The 20,946-nt window shown below is 38.3% G+C and overlaps 1 protein-coding gene across 5 annotated transcripts in view; it reads left to right on the top strand.

Annotated features, from left to right (window-relative positions):
* Window positions 1-20,697, top strand: part of LOC121879090 (DNA-directed RNA polymerases I and III subunit RPAC2-like) — a 30,396-nt gene extending 9,699 nt beyond the window's left edge. Inside the window, exons 1-5 of one of the 5 annotated variants that reach the window (XM_042385592.1) lie at window positions 13,389-13,539; window positions 16,558-16,655; window positions 18,536-18,692; window positions 19,608-19,690; window positions 20,296-20,697. In XM_042385592.1, the coding sequence (XP_042241526.1) occupies window positions 13,468-13,539; window positions 16,558-16,655; window positions 18,536-18,692; window positions 19,608-19,673 (393 nt within the window). In that variant the 5' untranslated portion in view covers window positions 13,389-13,467 and the 3' untranslated portion in view covers window positions 19,674-19,690; window positions 20,296-20,697. Of the gene's footprint in view, window positions 1-13,388; window positions 13,540-14,635; window positions 14,687-16,557; window positions 16,656-18,535; window positions 18,693-19,607; window positions 19,787-20,145; window positions 20,271-20,295 lie in introns of those variants that run through there. The other 4 variants (XM_042385591.1, XM_042385590.1, XM_042385594.1 and 1 more) reach the window with 4 other exon arrangements.
* Window positions 20,698-20,946: the final 249 nt, after the last annotated feature.

Below are 20,946 nucleotides of genomic sequence, written 5' to 3'. Positions count from 1 at the left end.
AGACGGAGAGGTTTCCGTGTGTGTGTGTGTTTAGTGGTGAGACTTGAGAAGACAATAGGTGTTCTTAACTATTATTATATGCTTTTGTGGTGAACGTGAAAATACATACACACACACACACACACACACACACACACACACACACACACACACACACACACACACCTTGATGGGATTTTGACCACCTCATTACTCATCTCTGATTATTTTTGTCCTATGAGAAATTTTCTGGAATGATTGAGTCCATTGCAGCATGTCGGGGATCACCTGAAGATTAACCCCTCAGCTTATAACACTCACTAACCTAACCCCCCCCCTAGGTAGCGTTTGGGTGTTTAATCGTTAGGTGAAGCAATGTGGGGGGAATAATTTTCATCTGCTCCCCACTTTTGATAATAAGTTTATACATACACAGCAGTATAACACACTCACAATTTCTCTGGTACGTATAAACTGTGTTATGTTTTGCACTGTTTGGAAAAATCTGAAAGCGTTTGACAACAATGTTAAATTCAGATTTTGAAGGTTGCGTAAATGTTGACAACTTTATTACGTATTGTGTGGCGGAGTGTGCGAGGCCGACCACCTCCAGCACACTGTGAGGTCAAGTACCTCTTCACTATAACACAGCCATTCTTATCAGACTGTTGGCCAGTGTCTGTATTGTTTGTTATTAGCGTTTGTTCTCCTTTATATCTCCCACTCGTCTCTCACTACGGTCATGTAACTCCGCGACCCACGCTCACACTCGCTCCTGGTGTCTCCCAAGAGTCTAGGTACACATTAAAATCAAGGTTTGGTTATACTCAAATCTGGTTCAGAGTTACATGACGTCATTCGTTATATATTTCACTTTCATGGACATATTTTGCGGGAGTCTCATCTTTTGTGTTCGTTAAATATTGCCAGGACTTCGTGTCAATTATTCTCAGAAAGTTATGGGATTTGGTAACGCTTCAATATGTAGTTTGTCAGTATGGGGTCAAACGACATGGATAGATTACATAGATATTCAGTAAAACCGTCATACAGGTTAACATTTGATTCAGCGAGTGAATAGACAATGCAGGTATAGATGATATAAATTACGTCTTATCTCTTATCTCGCTTGTTATTCACTAGATGGCGTTGGTATTCGATACACTAATACCTGACGTTCTCTACATCACCTGTACATGTTCTCACTTTCTCCGCATTCTAAGTTTACAAGGATGATTAAACTGACTCACTGAGGTGTTGGTGGCTTGGTCATGGGTTGGAGTGCTGGCATGGAACACACATATGGTCTTCCTCTCTATACTCTGGTTTCCTCCTGTATCAACACTGGACTCTAAAATAAATAACAAAATAACAAAGAACATTAACTTGTTTTCTCCGCGTGGACACAAACTGTGGCGGGTAGTGACGGTCAACCACGAACAACATGGGATGGAAACTTGACTCACATGCGCCCAGGCTTTGTGAGTCTGTAACCACGTGAACCCTCACCCAATACGCACACACACCTCACATAATATTCCTTCCTTCTCTATTCCTTCACCTTATTCTTCAACTACTCTCTCCCTTCTTTCCTTTTCCTTCTTCACTCATCCTCTCAATTTATCGTTCTCTCACCATCTCCCTACCTCCTTCCCTCAACCTCTTTCATTCCCTCACCCTTTCACCAACATTTTTCCTATCCCTCCCTTCCCCTCCTTCCTTCACCATTTCCTTTCTCCACCTTCCTTCCCTCACCAACTCCTTTCTTCACCTTCCCTCACCAACTCACCTCCTCCACTCTCCTCTCCCTCACCAACTCCTTTCTTCACCTCCTTCCCTCACCAACTCACCTCCTCCACTCTCCTCTCCCTCACCAACTCCTTTCTTCACCTCCTTCCCTCACCAACTCACCTCCTCCACTCTCCTCTCCCTCACCAACTCCTTTCTTCACCTCCTTCACCAACTCACCTCTCCACTCTCCTCTCCCTCACCAACTCCTTTCTTCACCTTCCCTCACCAACTCACCTCCTCCCTCTCCCTCTCCCTCACCCAACTCCTTTCACCTCCTTCCTCACCAACTCCATCCACTCTCCTCCCTCACCAACTCCTTTCTTCACCTCCTTCCTCCAACTCACCTCCACTCTCCTCTCCTCACCAACTCCTTTCTTCACCTCCCCAACTCCACCTCCTCTCCTCTCCTCTCCTTTCTTCACCCTCACCAACTCACCTCCTCCACTCTCCTCTCCTTTCTCACCAACTCACCTCCTCCTCTCCCTCACCAACTCCTTTCTTCACCTCCTTCCCTCACCAACTCACCTCCTCCACTCTCCTCTCCCTCACCAACTCCTTTCTTCACCTTCCCTCACCAACTCACCTCCTCCACTCTCCTCTCCCTCACCAACTCCTTTCTTCACCCTCCTTCCCTCACTAACTCACCTCCTCAACCCTTCTTCCTTCACCTACTCCCTCCTCCACCCCCTTTCCCTCACCAACTCCTTCCTTCCCTCACCTCTGTCCCTCCCTTAGGCGGTCGGTCAGCTCTCTGGTACACACTGCTGGTAGATCCCGGACATGCACTGACTCTTGAATGCACCTGAACCTGCGCCAGTGTTGGTCTCGCCTAGAGCACACGCTTGGTACTGTCACAGCATTCACTAGCACGATGTACCATGAATTCACAACTGTTACTCCAATGAAAGAAGTTCTTGAGTTTTCTATGCAGATGATCATCTTAACTTGACGTTGTAATACCCAGTAGAGCTAACAACGTTACTTAGTTCCAGCCATAAATCTGAGTGAGTAGTACCCATGCTTATACACCTTAGTTAAATTTCCTCTTGCCCTTCTTATGGGCTAGTATAAACTTTCTAGTTGCTTAGTACCCCTCCTTTGGACGCTTTCAGTCAACTAGCATGTTTACCAGAATATCTCTGAGGCTAAACACAATAATCGCAGTCCTCCAAATATAGAAGCACAATCCTTTACATAATCATATTAGAGACGGGTCTACGAGCGTAAAAGATCTCCGAATTACACCAACTGGTGAGGTTCATCGCACAATGATCCCGGAACTTCAGTTCGTTGTCAACACAAACACCGATGTTCCTCACGTTCAGTTTCGATTAGAGCAATATCTCCATTACGTTGTTACAGTTACTTTAGTCAAGATGTATCCTGTTGCATTTCTCAGCGTTGAATGTCAGCCTTTTGATCATGTTTGAAGCCAATAGAACGTGTTCTCAAAGTCTTCATAATCAGTTATATTGTTTTTAATCTGTCTGAATAACAATATTGTCGTCAAAGATTTGTGCATATGATTGAATGGCATCTGATGTGTTATTTATAAGACAAACAAATAATCAGTTGTGGCCTGCTGCCTTGGTGAGGAGGGGGGGGGGGTTACCCTCTCGGTGCCTGGGAGGTGTTTGCGTCACTGACCACCCCACAGGGTTGACGACCATAATAGAAGTCACTAGTCTATGATAGGATGTTTCCCTGTACAGTACCCCAAATCCGTCCAGTCTAAGGCTACCATAAGGTACACTGTCAAGTAAATTGACAAAGTAAAGGATTACCTCCAACAGCTTTTGTCATAATAAGCGATCAAACACAAACCCTTGTTGACGTTCCTTAAGGTTCGTACAGTACGTTGAACTGGCAAAATAAAAAAACGTAACTAACGCTCCTGGCTACGGCACAAAGAATAGCGTCTCTGGTGGCATCAACGTTGCTTAGACTTCACCAAGGACCTGTTATGATATTGGATTTAATGTACATAATGTTCAATTAATGTCGAGCCAACACGTAACAGTGGCCACCTCCAAGATGAGTCACAGTCACGACCACCTTCAGGAATTACCGGAGGAGGAACTGTTTTTAATAGTGTTTAGAGTGAATGTTTGCTTGTTTGGAATGTGTGTATACTGTATGTGTATTGGGATTCGTGTGTTTATGTGTGTATTGGGATGCGTGTGTATTTGGTTTGTTTATGTTTGAGCTGTAAGTATTCGTATGTGTGTGTGTGTCTGTGTGTGTGTTGGGAGGATGGGTTGGGCACAGGTTCCCCCACGTCTCTGCTCTACCACCGTAACCATCAACCTTTCCGTTAGTCTCACTTGACCTAATTTGTAAACACACTCACTAAAGTATTCCCTCGTCCCTTCACGAACGAGTAAAGTTTTAATCCCAGAAATTAAATAAAGAACAATGCCCTTGTGTCAGAAATCATGTCAAAAGCCTGGTAGCTATGTCCTAGTATCAGAAACTAAGCACAGATATCTACGCATCACAGATCAAGCTGCAGTTTCCTAGTGTTAGAAAGCAGAGAATAATATAAAAGTAATATCGTGTCCCAAAACGATGTAAAAGCATTTCCGTGTTAGAGAACCAAGAAGCAATGTCCATGAGTCAGGATTCAGAAAACAGTAATAGCCTAGTGTCACCCAAACGAGCAACGACCCTTGGTGATTCACGTCTGTAATTTTTTTTCTCGTAATTATCACACACTACTAATACTACACCCTGTAATTTTCATTTTCTACAAAGATAACTGATAAAATTGGAGGCAAAGAAAATAAAATTTTGTTATTTCTGTCGGTACGTAAACAAGTTTTTTTTTTGTTTTTTTTAATGTCCCAGTAACTTAAATTTTATGCTTGATCTTGACAGTTTCTTATTTCGTGACCGGCATGAAGTTCTTGTTGGAGTTTGAGAGGCAGATAATTACGTATGGCAAGCAATGAGAATCGTCATCATCTTTTTATTGATCGGAAATTTCTCTTGCCAACATATGTGACTTTTCGCCCATCGAATTTTAGACTAACCTATCTGGTATTAAAGTGACGATCTATTCACAAAATATTTGAAGTCTATATCAATCTGGATTATATGACGTTTACATATACTCAATATATTAGAGAGTTGCGTTTTCTGGAATTTATTACATCATACATTAGTCCAGGATTAATTCTGTATTTTATGACAGGTATTTAATTCTGCATCTAAAGCCTGGTAATTTATTCTGCATCTATAAATAAATAATTAATTTGCAACGTAGTGATCACAATTAAATGTATAATTCATGAGCGATAATTATGTAGTCTATGAACGAGAATGAAATTTATGGCTCATGAATCATAAAAGTCGGTGGTTTTTAATTGAGTTAAACGATGAAAGACAAAGTAGGGAAAACTCGTACGTCAACACGATAATTAACCCGACATGAAATATAACACAGCTTGGTATATTTCCTCCCCTAGTGACGACCTTTGAGTAATACTATAGGGTGTTTACAAAGTCACTTGATATTTGCATCTAAAGCGTCCCTGAAAAGCTTACATATCTAAGACACCAATGTTAACTCCTCTCTTTTCTACTCATGGATGAATTTATGTTTATTCAGTAAAATCATCATGTAAGTTTACAATTGATTTAACATGTGTGTAGACAATGCAGGAATACAGTTGAGCATGCATATAAACAATGCAGGTGTGCGCTTGTACATGGATCTGCACGAGCGTTGCAAATGGCTGAGTGACAGGCAAATGGTGTTTGATTTGGCAGTGTTCAACTCTTCACGTGGAGCACAATAATCCGAGACACACTGTACAATACTTTCCTGGCACTTGTAGATAGGGCGTCGTCGTGGAACAGTCACTGGACTTATACTACACGTGGAAACAGCAGTGAAAAAGCCAATAAAACCCTCAGACTCGTAAACCATGCCTTTGAATAGAAAGAAAGAAAAAATATCACTCGGCTCCATAAATTACTTGTGCGGTGGAAACAAGAATTTTAACTCAGGCAAGATTATCAAGAACAATATGGGTGGGATCCTGAACAGAGCACCCACCACCTTTCTAACTTTGACAGGGCGCCACCACTACTAAATTTGGAGGCCGCTCAAGTAAATAAGGCAAGTAAGGTAAACAAAGTCATTCAAAGGAAAATATCTCTTAAAACAAAAAACAAAACGTGAAAGTAATGTAAGTTGTGCTGCCGTTCACCTGTATTTGTCCCTGACTCCACAACCATTTTCAAAGTTACTGCCCCTCTTGTCTGAAATGTCGAAATGTATACCCTGTATATCAGTGTGTCCTGTGTTTTAATTTTATTTTATTCATTACACCACCTTGTCACTTATTAAACCTTTCGGGCGCTTGGGGTCTGTTGTTTTCGGCAATTGATAGCAAAGCCGATATACAAATTCTTATTTACTAAAAAAAAAGAAAATAAAGGGGTAGATACTATGTATGATAGGCCTAACACGTACAGCCAGAAAAAAATGTGACTTGGCAGACTGAAGTAAGGAATATTGTTACAGGATTTAAAGAACTGAAAGGATAGCGGGCTGGCCATTTCGTGTTAAAAAAAACAATGCAGTTTATTAAATGTTTTTTCTACGATATAAGTTTACTCTGGTAACTGGTGTGTGTTTATGTTCATTATAGTCGAAATGTTAAATTATATAATTAAAGAGTAATGGAATTTTATCTATATATAACGTAACTAACATCAAGACCTACTACACAGATCTTGACAATAATGTTAGTTTGATTTAGCATCTTCTGTAGTAATGGTGTAGAAAGCAGTTATAAACCGGTGATAATAATTTCTGTATGTTGGTTAGCGAGGTCGAAGTGAACGAGGGCCGAGACGCCACATCAGTTGTAAGTGGAACGTGTTAATGAAGGTTGGACTCATTTCACGTACCGGCATCGTCAAAATCTGTACCACCATTCCCGATGGACCTGTACAAAGCTTGGAGGTGATCTATTTTGGGAAAAGAAACCTGATGACTAAGTTTTTTTTTTCGACCAGTAAAAGGATTAACCAAAAAAAGTTTGTGTGGGGAGCAGCCATGAGGTGAGGACGGACCCGCCCTGCCGGGGTCACAGGGATCGCCGCGTCACGCTGTCAACGCGATCCCTCCTCTCAACTGCCTTACACCGCTGTTTTTTTTTGTCTCGACACTCATTAGTTCCTTAACCCTGTATTTTATAATAAGAACCGCTGTACATAACTTATTTATAATTAATCCAACCCAGCAAATACAAGGTCGAATATCAACATTTGCTTGAGTGTGTAGCGTAGGGTGTATGTGGCTAGTAGTCTAATTTCTCCTTGTGTTTGTCTATTTTCTCTTTGTTAGGCTCACATACATGTGTACATGTAGGAGATCTCGCACTCAGGATGGCGGTGAGAAAGGAAACTCACAATGGCATTTTCTTTATGTATATTATATGTACAGAGCAGTCAGGTGCTGGGAAGTTGCTGCGTAGTAGAAGAGTTGCTGTGGAGGAGCTTCTTTACAGGAGGTCTTCTCTGCTTAAGAGCTTGGTGTTGTCTGTCCTCACATTGGCTTTGGAGTGATGAGTTATGAGGTGAAAGAAGATTATTAGGGATTGAAGAAAGTGGTGAAAATGAAGTACAGTAGGAGTAGAAATAATCTGGACTCAACCAGATCGCTTCATCTTTTCTATTGTTTTTTATCGTTGTTTTGCTCCCTTGGGTCGTTAGACCTTTGTATTAGTATTGGTTTATTTATATAGTGCTGCTTATACTTTTTATTTTATTTTTTACTGTGATGGAGTTGGTGAGCCCTCCCAGGTCCTTGTGTGGCTGGGAGGGTATTAAGTGTTAGTTGTGTTAGTCTAAAGGTACACTGTATGGAGAGGCCTGCCAGGTTCTTGTGGAGCTGGTAGGTCACTCTCATCTTTTATTCTCTCTATTAATGTTTTATGTGTATATTGGGGCAGGAGATGGTTCAATTACTTTCTTTCCGGCTGATTTAAACTAACTGTGTTCTTGGAATTCTTCGTTATCTATATCATTTATCCAGTTTTGATAAGTTTCTGTGTTGAGTTCAGTCACTTTGTTCCAAATATTTGTGGCTTTGTTGTGTATTTCTACGTTATTGCTAGGAGGTTTGCTCTCTTGTGTAGGTGCTCATGATTGATGTGGTTTGTATATTTTATGTTATAAATAAATCTGAGGGCTATATTTTGTACTGTTTATAACCTTTTAATGCTCGTTTAACTAAGGGTGTTCAATGGGATGGGTGGGTAGTCCATAATTGATTTGACAAGGGCTATATAAATCTTTCTTTTGTTATTTATGTTAAGGTTCTTGAAAAGTTTTATTTTTTATAATCCTATTCTTGCCTGTCGTTCTTTATCTTTTATGTATGTTATATATCCTCTTATTGTTAGTTTTAGTCCAAGCATTCTGCCTTCAGTGTCGTATGGGTATAGTTCCTGGTCGACTATTACTGGACTTGTTTTGATCTTGGCTATTGGTATTATCTTGAAATTGTTCTTATTTGTCCTGATTTCCATATTTTTCCATAGTCATTTATGTTTTTTAACATTGTTGCCGTGTAGCGTGCCATAAATTGGGTTGATTTTCCTGGGTATGATACTATTTGAGTGATATCAGCAAACATTACATATTCGCTAAAGGGGGTTGGTTGAGGTGTGTCTGAAGTATAAATTGTATATAATGTTGGAGAAAGGCATCCAACTTGAGGTACTCCACTCTCAAAATTAAACATAGTTCCCATAAAGTTTCCAATTTGAATTTGTGCTCTCCTATTATCTAATTAGTCACACAATATTCTTAGCAAGTGTTCGTTAAGTCCCAATTTTAATAATTTATATTTTAAGCCCAGATGCCAAATTTTATCAAAAGCCTTAGAGACGTCCCTTAAAATTATATTGATCTGGTTCCCCTTGCCTTTTTCTATTGCTATTTTTCCTTTATTGTAGCTATTGTAGTTAGGGTAATTCTGTTGGGCATATATCCATGTTGTCTGTTGTTTGTTTTCCCCTGTCTTGAATTTAAGAATTTTTCCAGTAGTTTCCTTATTCACAAGGAGGTGGTCCTATCTTTTTGGTTTAATTGAAATATTGAAGCTTGACTTGAAGGTACAGTATTTTTTGGCTATACAGTTATTTTTGTTTTTGTATTGAATTTGATAATTTTTAGATGTATTTTGGTATTGGTGGTGGATTGTTGACTCTTATTCTGCTTAATCTGAACCAAGCGTGTTCTCTTGCTCTTCTCTTTGGGTCGATCGATCGATGGGTGAAGTAAAGTATGAAGAAATCTTGATGCTGGTGCTTAGATTGGTGGTGCGGGAACTGGACTTGAAGAATAATGGTAGAATTTGGAGGGACTTGGGGTTGGTGGATAGTGCAACCCAAGTGCTTCTGTTTTCTTATGTTTGTGTGTTTCAGCTATTTTCGTCTTAGGTATTATATTTATGTCAGGTGTTTGTGTGTTTAGCAAATATTGCAATTTTATGCCTTACATTTTCGGGTCTTATGTCCTAGCCAATGGTGAGGAGTCTAGGGCAGGTACTTGTGTTTCTGCTAAGAACATCCCGTCTTTTTATGATCTAATGTTGCAAGTGGTAGGGCTGCCAAGGTTGTCACTGGGGTAACGTTGCATCTTTCAATAGAATGGAGTTGGTGTGGGTTCTAGGGCTCTTCTTTTACTGCGAGGGAACCATGAGTGTTCTCTTCTTCCGTCTTCTGTCTCTTCCATCCATTCAATGATTGGTCCTGGCTCTATTTCTTCTAACTTTGTCCATATTCTTTTTGAGTGTTGGTGTAGGTAAACGTTTAGGGGTTCTATTTGCGCTCGTTGGTGTAGTTGACGGTTGGTGACTATGTCAGGATATCTGATGTTATATACATCCCTTAGGGCTAAGTTTTGAATTGTCTGCAGTTTCTTTATGTTTGTTTTGTTGCATGTAGGGGAATTGGTGGATATACTAGTCGGGATTGGACAAAGGCTCTATATAACTTTTACTTGTTTTTTGCTGACAGGCTTCTGAAGCGTTTTAATTTAATTACCATGTTTCTGGTTTGGACTTCGGACTTTGCGAGGCAGGGAGTATTTATACAATCCTGCCTACTAAAGATTCGAGTTGCGAGATGAAAGGCACCGCTGATTGGCTGAGGAGAGGGCAGCAGCTGGCCAATCTGCGAGCGACTGGGGGGCAGCAGTTGTGGTCTGTAACTCGCTGCTGATTGGCTGAGGAGAGGGCGGCAGGTGGCCATTCGGCGAGCGATTCAGGGGCGGAGGCTGTGGTATGGAACTCCCTGCTGATTGGCTGAGGCGAGGACGGAAGAGCAGCTGTAGGGGAGAATATCCATACAATATTATTGTTAAATATACGTTATCTGCTATTGTAACATACGAGAGGACGCTGACTGTTTTAACCAGACAATAATGAGAAATGTTTTCTTCAAACCACGGGTAATGTAGACCACCTCTCTGTATACTGTAGAAGAATTGGTGTTGTGGACTTTGAATTATTGAGTTGTGGTAGAAGAGTTATATAGTGTGTCGCCACACGGGAGAGCTGGTTTACTGAGCTTCAACTTCTCGGCTTCCTAGCGGCCTCATCCATTGACACATCCTCGCTGGTGTTCATAAGGGCGTTGTATAGCTAGCTGCTTACGTTCACACTAAACGACGGTATCTATCTCCTCAGCTACAGTACTTCCGCGCTTGAGAGGCTAAAGACCTCCCTCTCTCATCTCTCCCTGTCATCCAACACACTTTCTCTACCGTCGCCGGACATTTAGGAAGTGTTTCCCGTGACACTGTCGATCGCATTGACAAAGAAACAACCAACGAAGAAGACACAAGCTACCCGCGATCTCTCCCTCAACCATCTACAGTCACTAGACAGATCATAAACCCCGGGGCAGAAGCACACAGCACCATTGTGACGCAGTTGCAGATGAGGCCAGTCGCCCCCTAAAGAACATATCCCGTCGGCTGGGAGCACATGGACAACCCGGACCCTGGTACATGTAAACTGTGTGGGCGACCCCGACTCCTATACTCCCTCACTACATCCTGGCATGAAACGAAATCTCCTCCTACAAGTCCTCATGCAGTCGTCACCACCACGTCGTCTCTTCCTAGTCAGGTATCCTTCCCTCTACAGACGCCTGACACTTGGCATTATTAGGGACCTGCCACTCTGTGTTGTAAATAGAGGAATCCCTAAGGTTGCGATGTTCTTTGTCAGGTCCCAGAATTATTTATATAGGAGCAGAAAGTGACCCTGTATGACCTTTCTGGAGTCATCAGAACAGTATGTTTGTTATATTTTATGTTAAACTACTTGGTGTACCCAGCGTTGTTCGGGTTTATTTCTGACACCTTTAAATACGTAATCATAAAAAAAATCAGCTCTTTCTTCAAAAGTGCAGCCGTGTATAGTGAAGATACTCGGAAACAAACAGACATTGTGTTTTGTAAGTATAGATTGATGTTCGCGCGTCGAGACAAAAGTTTTATGTGTAATAATTAATTTTGTATTTTTTTTAATAAAGGAAAAGTTACATGAATATAATAGGGAATATCGGTGTGAAGCTGAACAGACCCACTGTTAATTAGTGTTATCCACCACAGTGTTGGTATTGTCCTCTGCTACAAGAGCTGGCTTGTGCCTGACGGTGAATCTGACAGTGGCCGGCTAGACGGTACCATGGGACCATAGGCGGTACCACACCACAGCCTCTCTACCCCGACCACACGGCCAGACGATATATATATATATATATATATGTGTGTGTGTGTGTGTGTGTGTGTGTGTGTTGGACTCAGAAAACGAAAGGCGACCACAACGCGTTGTGGTTGTTTGGAAAATAACCGGAAGTGAGATTTTGCTATAGGTTAGGTTAGTTTGGATTGGGTTAGGTTAGGGTAAAATCCAAGATGCAAAATTTCGCTTTCTGGTTATTTTGAAAACAACAACAACGCGTTGTGGTCGCTTTTCGTTTTCTGACCCAATATATATATATATATATATATATATATATATATATATATATATATATATATATATATATATATAACAGTTGAGAATTGCGTTATAAGATAAGCCTAGCCTACGAGGGTCAATTGTTCCCGATTATCTCTGGTTGGTCCTATACAGTCTCCCACTCTAATGACACACAATTCTACGACCACCTTCTAACGCGACCATCGACCCGTATAATGAGGCACAATCCTCTGGCAGCAGTTAGTGAGCGACCCACCCATGTTATTAGTGAGACCTGCGGAGTATGGGAGACGAGGTAATGGTGAACTCTTTTCATTTGGGCAACTTTCATGCCCCAGCACGCTACACCACGTGAGAAATAGGTCAAGCTGAATTATTCAGAAGTAGAATTCACCGATATTTTTTTTCGGAAATGCCTAGTTATTTCTGATCTCGCAGTGTGACACGAGGCAAACACTCATATCACAAATAGAAAATTAAAATAAACATTGTCAGCAAAACTATGCAGAGTACCTTTAAGCAACTGTCTCCCGCAGTTTCAATAATGAGTTGTATCACTAATTACTTAATTATTGTGTAAATTGATTTGAAAGGACCCTGTAACATCAACATAAGAATTGGCTACAGAATTAAATGTATATCTTATTTTTTTTTAAGTATAGAAGCTAGGCGCAAGAAATGCCTGTATTGAAGTTCCAAATCAGTGGTATTAAGTGCTTCTAATTGTAACTACATGAAGAAATCAATTAAATAAACAATGGTAGTTACAGATCTAACTTTACACATTGAATTATAAAACTATAAATTTATGAAAAGTTGACGAACATTTCCAGAAACATCACAGTCATAGAATGTTCAGGAACATAATTGTAGAAAATGTAGTTCCGTTTTGGGCTATACTAGTTTAGGTCGCCAGAAATTATAATTTCAATTGAAACATTAGGGGTATAATTGTAATAGTGATGTCGTTGAAGTTTTAGATTTTTAGAAGGTAAATTTAATTGTAGTTGAAATTTGGGAAAAATTATTGAACGGTACTTGTAATTTTAATTTATTCTTAAAAATGTACTGTAATATACAACCCTGATCCAGTCTTATGATCAGTTATAGAACGTTTATGAATGAAATTGTAGAAAATGAAGTTTTGGGTATCGCCATTCAGGTCGACAGTAATTGTAAGGAGAACTTAATTTGAAATTTAGGAGAGGAATTGTACGGTAAGTCGGTAAGTATAATGCAAAATAACTTTTGAATGAATTTAATTGAAACCTGTGAAAAGTAACTATTTTTAATTGTAATTGAACCGAAACAAGTTAATTGATTCAACACTGCTTCTATGTGTATTAATTTATATACAAAATAGCATTTACCATTTTACATGAGTATCGTTATTGAACCGAGAATGTTTTAACTAAGGGTTATATAAAATATATATATCTTTTTTATATCACATTAATCAAAAACAAATATTTTATTAAATAAATAATAATAAAACTTTTAGTTAATAACATATAATTGAAAAGTTTCTAACAATACGTACATAATAATACTTAAAGTTGGAAATGATCGTATTAATATGATACGTATTTATCTATCAGCTGCGGGAAGACATTGTTTACAGGAGGACGTGAAGAGACTCGGTTCACAAAGGATAATATAAGTTATTTAATTATTATCTAATTATGCCAGTGGGAGCTGATGGATTTCGTCTTCCCAATGTTAATGAAAGTATTGCGAAGAATAAGTTAGAATGGGTAAGTAGATAAGAGGCCATATTGGATATAAATCTTACTGATGCCTGATACATTAATTATCTAAGGCAAATGATGAGATGTATTTGCTGTTTGTATTTTTACTCATTAAATTCACACAGATCAACATTAATAGATGGCAAGAACTAAACTAACAGTCCAATTTAATTAATCTAATATTGCAAAAATAATATCTCGGTTATCCTTAATTTCTAGCGGAAATATAGAAGAAAAATGTCTTAGAATTGTTTAAGCATTACGAAATACATATTAATATTAGCGAAAAAAAGAACGGTGTAAGACTATAAATTCACCTTCGAATCCAAGTAATGTTTTATTGTTCTTAAGTACTTGAATGGAAATCTTGTATTTTACCAGTACAGTACTTGGCAACAGTACATGATAGAGACAAGCTGCTAATAGACTGACAAGTGGCAAAGAGGATAAAGTATAAGTTAACAGGTGTCAAATTGGTAATACGCACCATTATTTATATCCGGCTGGGATGTTGCAGCTGTTACCGGGTACTTTCAGGATTGAATTTTTTTGGTAAACAATAAATACTTGCCAACACCTATTAGGCTGTTGTTGAGATAATGAAAAAAGTGGAAGGTCAAAAATGCAGAAACCTGAAAAAAAATTCACCTAATCTAACTTAACCTAACCCAACCCTAACCCCTAGTGCAGGGGTCACCAAACTTTTTTCACAGTGGGCCGGATAACTGAAAGAATGACGAGCGCAGGCCGCATAATCATTCTGTTCAATACTTGCAAGCCAGAACGAAAGCTCTGGTAACGTCAGAGCGTAGGCGGAGCCACCACGAGCCGGGGAAGGACTTGGGATCCGGCCCGCGGGCCGTAGTTTGGTGACCCCTGCCCTAGTGTGTAAAAAACTTACCTTAAGTAAGAGATACAGGAGGATAGAGTGATGCGACTTGAATGAGGAAGTGGTGTCTTCAACAGTGTCCATCTCTTACCACAGTACCATGCAGGGATATCTTCACGGTACTGACGCTATGAATTACACCTCAGACACTATACAGATGAAACAAGAACATTGTGAGCCCTACAGATGTCAACGGCTGCTGCTTCATTGTCTAAAACGTTCTGAATAATGCACCGGACGGCCAATATTCACACACAAAAAAAGGTATCGTGCAGGGTGGGGGGGGGGTCTGCTGACTTCCATAATGATCCATACATCACCTGATGTGCCGGGAGGGTTGGTATGCGTGCCTGTATGGCAAAGGTTTCCACCTACTTATGGTAGGGCAACAGATATGTGAGGACACCCTCAGGCAAGGAAAGCAGGACTGCCACCATAATACAGGACCAACACGCATATTCCACTATCCTTCGTCCGTGGTGTCATATTGTTTCGCACATAATCCGTGCGGTACTTTTTTTTACTGTGTGTACATCCTTCTCCCTCAGACTCCATCTTCCACTGCCCGCAAATTGCTTGTGCTGATTGGCATACGGGTATTTCGTCACATCGGCACTCACACTGATTGGTGCATATGACTATGACGTCACATTAACACTCATGCTGATTGGCCAAATATTATAAACTAAAAGTTAACATAACTCTAAAACTATAAATTTCGGACAGAAATATTATAGAATAAATTTTAATTATTTTATTCTCTTTCTACCTATATATGACTCAATATTCAGTAAGGTGTTGGCAACTAATAAATATTAATCCCTTTTTAATAGATAACTATTATATTAGGTTAGGTTCAGTTAGGTTAAGGTAGTCATGTATATTAATATGTGTACCTGTATCAGCATCTGATACTTTGGAAAGTTCCCATTCTCACTAAATGTCAACAATAGTGCTAATGCTTTACACCTATTAAACACAAGATAACCTCGGTTAGGTAGGTAAGCCAGGTCTATTTTATGAACAAATATTTTTAGACCTAGGCAACTGATTCCATCTTCTACCAAAAACTCTTGGCAACTGTTAACATTTCAGAAGTACCAGGTATATATACATACTGTACCTCTATATAACTGTATAATTTATATTTCATAAAATAAACCAAACTAACCTATCTAACCTAACCTAAAATTATAGTTATCATCTATTATCATCTCCCAAAAAGGAAAATCCTTTTTATGAAAGGAAGCAAAGAACCTGTCCTCAATTGAAAACTCCCATTCACATGATTTAACTCCTGCCTGTTAAGTACAAGATTACCTGCTGTTTTATAGAAAAAGGGAGAATACTCTAAAACATTCCCATAAGGACTGGCAACTTCACAAAATATTTTCTAGAGAAAACTTGGGTAACAATGAAGGCCAGTTGTGTGCTTAAACTTGCTACTTGAGGACAAATGCTTTCTCACCTCATGAGAAGGCCAAAAAATTGACAAGGAAATTGTGTTTTGTAATAGTTAAACTTTTAATTTTTTTTCATCCTGAACACTAATTTATGGCAAAGAGATTATAAGCTTTGATTCCACTGGTTGGTTTCATTGACAAAAATTATTGGTAATATTTTGGAACGCTGATGCTTGATAACTAGAAAATTTAGGAAAATAGATGAAAACTTTTCTTACACCTAGAAGAACTGGAAAAAATGGAGGAATTGCAATTTTTTTTTTCTATTTATCATGAACATGAAACTATGTTGTTGTACTAACTTCTGGTGATGCCAATATGACTAGTTAATGTTGCAGTTTATTATAGAATGGAAATACTGTACTTGATATTATTTTAGGTGAAGTTTGGTAGGTTTATTTATGTCAGGTTATATAAGATAGGTTAGACAAGGTTTGGAAATTTAATTGGAAAGGGTTCAGTTGCATACAGTTTATATTTATATGACAAACCGGAACATAAATTTTTTGGTTATTGTTGATCTTTCTGCAAGACAAGGAATTGTAATACTTTTTGATAGAAATCATAAATTACTGGACCTGCATTGTACAGTAAAATTAAATTTACAGAATATCACTCACAAATAATTGGTAATATTATTTTGTCACTGAGAGATAATGTTTTTTATTTCAGTTGACTGGACCTGGACAGAATGAATGTTGCCGGACTTTTGTAATAAATGAGGAAGACCACACACTAGGGAATGCCCTTAAACATGTCATTATACAAAAGTAAGTAAGACTATGAATATCTTGTATAATTATTCTACAGTCGGTTCATGTACAAAAATGAAAGTAAATTTATAAAAAAATTATGATAACGGATTTCACTGCTTGGGCAGGAGGTGAGTTTCTGTAAGGTGTACTTTTAAAATTAGATTAGAATTGCACTGAGACTATGCATTAATATCAGTTTGGGAACAAAGTTGACACATGTATTTGATTTGAACTTAATATGAAAAAAATAAATCGTAATGAACAGAATATCATCTTAAAACAAAAGATTGGCATAAATTACTGAATTTTAATTAATTTTGTAATGAGCCATTGACTACCATCTCCCTGGCATAGCATTGCTAGTTGAGTACTGGTAACACTTACGGTAATTACCATCATGCAGCCAACCAGGACATGGGATGCACTATACACCTCCTTGGGTCAGTCAGTGATTTGATTACTGGCCTGAGCCTCCTGCCATATACAGTACATCAACATAACAATATTTTGTACTCTACATTATTCCTGGTTTTGACAACTGTCAGTTGAGTTAATCCCAAGGAAAATGTGTTTCTCAGTCTAGTATGATTGTTTCTCTTAGTAGTGTGGAGTTATAGGAGATCAGGTGGACATAAGCTAAGGCTGTGTCACTCTCCTAGGATGGGATTTAAGGCCACTTATCCCTTTCTCTTGGAATATTACATTGATTTTTCTTGACTTTGTTTGTTTGGACAGTTGCCACTGTCTTACAGTTAGTTTCCATGTCATGGATGTGTACAGGACTGCAGGAATTTTTCTGTGATTCTTTTGAGGTTCTACTTAAGGTAGCTCTCAGTTAGGTTCATCAAGGTCATGATAAATCACCTGAAACTGAAAATCAAACTGATGGATTGAGTGGAAGTTAAGTGGTAGGACCAAAGTTTTGGTGTTGTGGATACTGGCTGGACAGACTCTCTCCCTCTCATGGGCAACCTTTGTACATGATCTTCACTTGGCGGCAATGGATGGGATTTATGAGGAAAAGCAATTGAATTACCTGAAATAGATTAACAATTGGCCTCACTGCCATATGATATAAGGGCTATTTTCATAATTGTTTAAGTAATAATGAAAATGTGCTAAAATATGTATTGGTACAGTACTGTATATATTTTCTTTTACTATCAGTATGCTTACATATTCAATGTTGGTTTTACCAGCATGAATCAGTACAAAGAATATACAGGTACAGTATTGTAAATTAATGTAAAATTGAAGTATAGTACAATCTTATGAAGAAGCACAACCACAGTATCATAGAAGTAAGAGTTGAGTTCCCCTGCTGTAAGTAACATTTTCTTTGAGTACCATTCTGAATCATATTCTCTGTGTTGTGCCTACAAAGTATTATATCTGCATTCTGTGTTTTGAATGCTGCTTGTATATTTCTAAGATATTGTGTAATTTTTAATTATTAACTAATAGTACACGTACATGTTACAGTGAACTCACATTTATACACATTTACTATTGAATCGAGGGTATGGTGGACAAGTGGATACAATAGTATTTACCTCTTGTTTTGGGGTAGCTTATTTGTATAAATTCACCAAGTTATAAATGGTTATCTAACTTTACAATTGGGGAATTGAAGGTGGTGGAGTGCAGTACCAGTCTCACTGTCTCTAATGGGCCATGAGATCAATGGAACTCATTTTCACTCTTTGGTATTTAATTTTTATTAATATTGGGAACCATATACTGTTCAGTACTATTATTCACCATGCACTGTACAGTATATTGTCTTCATAGTAAAATTTCAGAATAATGGATTGAGTTTTATGATGCCATTTCAGAGTTAGATTTGTGAAGTACATATATACTGTTCATGTGTATATTATATGTTTTTCTTGCAGTCCTGCTGTTGAATTTTGTGGATACACCATCCCTCATCCAATGGAACGCAAAATACACGTTCGAATACAAACAAATAAAACTCCAGCTGTACAAGTCCTACATGAAGCACTGAAAGTTCTCAAAGAGCAGAATGAAGTTGTTAAAAAAATGATTCAGGTATACTGTACTTAAACTACTTATGGGTAAACATGTACAGTCAAGAACAGAAGTCCTGTTGCCTCTTCTGCTGCTCCATGAACCCCGAGATTCAGACTCATGAACCCGAAGCAGTAGACACTGATGCTTTATTCTGTCCGTAAATTCTTTGTACCTATTCACAAGTCTGAATTTCGGGATTTGTTTGCGACTGTACATGCTGTGTGTATACATATACAACATGGTATATGTTTATATTTTATTTAGTGCATCAGAGCCTTGCCAACTAGTAACTTCAGTACCATAATTATATCTACCCTTTTCACCTTTAACACTTTCTTCCAGATTCATTGCCCTTCCGGTACATTTATATCTATTACTCTTGCCAGTGATCAGCCTTGCTTAACCACCTTTCCTCCTTATTTCTCGGACACAGGAAACATCGCGCTTTCTAGGGTTTAGTGTATCAAGTCAATTAATGGCTATTGCACGATCATTGAAATTAAACATTATAATATCTAACAATAGGATGCTGTACTTTACTTTGTATTAAATTACCGGTAAAATAATGAATCAAGCTAATATGACAATAAATGTTGCATCACAAACGATCCCATAACTTGGAGGATAAAGCAGCCTGGCATTCCAATTACTGTTCAAATACTGTACCATATCTTAAGAATGTGTTTTGGACCCAAAGATAAAATACATTTTATTTGTAATGTAAAAAAGAAGAAAATTTAGAGACAGAAGGACTATATTAATTGACAGAACTTTGTTCTGCTGGAGTTTTCAAAGTCAATGACAGACATTGCCAAAACATTAGAGTTTGGTAATGTTTGAAATGGAAGACAAACATGTGAATAAAAAATTTTCCATGTATATAAGTGTATAACAAAATATTATATTTTTGAAATCCTTTTACTTGTTTCTCAGGATGAAGTAAAACGGTACGAGGAGACTCATCTCCCACAAGAGTCAGAGGAGATGGTGTCCCAGTAATATCGGAGGATGTACTCGTGAGAATTTTTATATTGCCTTTGCATTTGCCTAATGATTTACACTTTTGAAAGATGAAATATACACAGGTATTCAATAAAATTGTGTTAGAAAAATGGTTTTCAATATGCATTCATGTAATTAATTTTTTAACAGCTTTTTATTTCATAGAACTGATTTTTTCTTAGTTGTTTTATACCTTCCTGTCATATATGGGTTGTATGGTATAAAAATATTTTTTTAGATAAAAAAGTTCCAGTGGAGCTTGATGAGCTTTACTGACACACCAGCATGTGCATACTGCCACTGTTGTATAACCTGGTTACTGGTCATTACTTCCTGGGTCAGACACCTGTTCACCACCTACCAGTTGATGTCTGGCCAGGATCTACCGTATTTACCAGTGTATAAGACGTTTTTTTTTTTTTTGTATCTCAAATTACCCTGCATCTAATGTGCCCGTACTGTATTACAGATGGGAGGCCGAGTGCTATAGGTGGAGATGCCTAGTAGCTAGGGAGTCTGGGACAAGCAGTAGTCCACTAACCACAAAAATTTTGTTACTTATAATATTACTACTAATAAAATACTGAATAATGAGCCAAATTATCACAATCTATTACAGAATCACAAACTTACGGCAAATTTCCGAAGACGTAAATAATGACTTACGTTGGCCTAACGGCAGAGGGAAGCTCACAACATCTCACTGTACCTCCTTCCCCAGCATATGTAACCCACACCAGATACAGGTCTTACATTATTTAAGGACTGTATTACCTTTAAGAAACATTTGTTTATTATCTAAATGAAAAATGTCCCAAGAAAGATTAAAGAAATGTTAACAGAAAGTTCAGCAGCCAGTCAGCCATTTGCAATGAGTCGATGACGCCAAAAAAAGAGCAAAGGTGCTACACACTGGTGGCAGATCGCGGCAACACAAAACATCACAGCCAAAAATACGAGTTTCACATCCTGTCGGTAATTCTCTTGACCAAAATATAAACAAGCCACACAGCTGCTCTGATCAGAGGTAGAGTTGGGTTAGTATAATGTTACTATATTTATGATTTCCTACTTGATTCCAGTATACTGTATATTGTATTTATTCACAAAATCATATGTTTTCCCTTACAAAACCACTTTAAAATCACTTTCAATAATTGTATGACAAAAAGTACTAAAAAAAATTTTCCCCAAATAACTTTGTAAAATAGGGGTGCATCTTTTATTTCGGAAAATACGGTAAGTGCAATCCCTTATCTTTTCCGTACTG

Source organism: Homarus americanus, unplaced genomic scaffold (genome assembly GCF_018991925.1).
Source record: "Homarus americanus isolate GMGI-L3 unplaced genomic scaffold, GMGI_Hamer_2.0 scaffold4060, whole genome shotgun sequence".
NCBI lineage: Eukaryota > Metazoa > Arthropoda > Malacostraca > Decapoda > Nephropidae > Homarus > Homarus americanus.
This window is presented reverse-complemented; position numbering and strand designations above follow the sequence as displayed.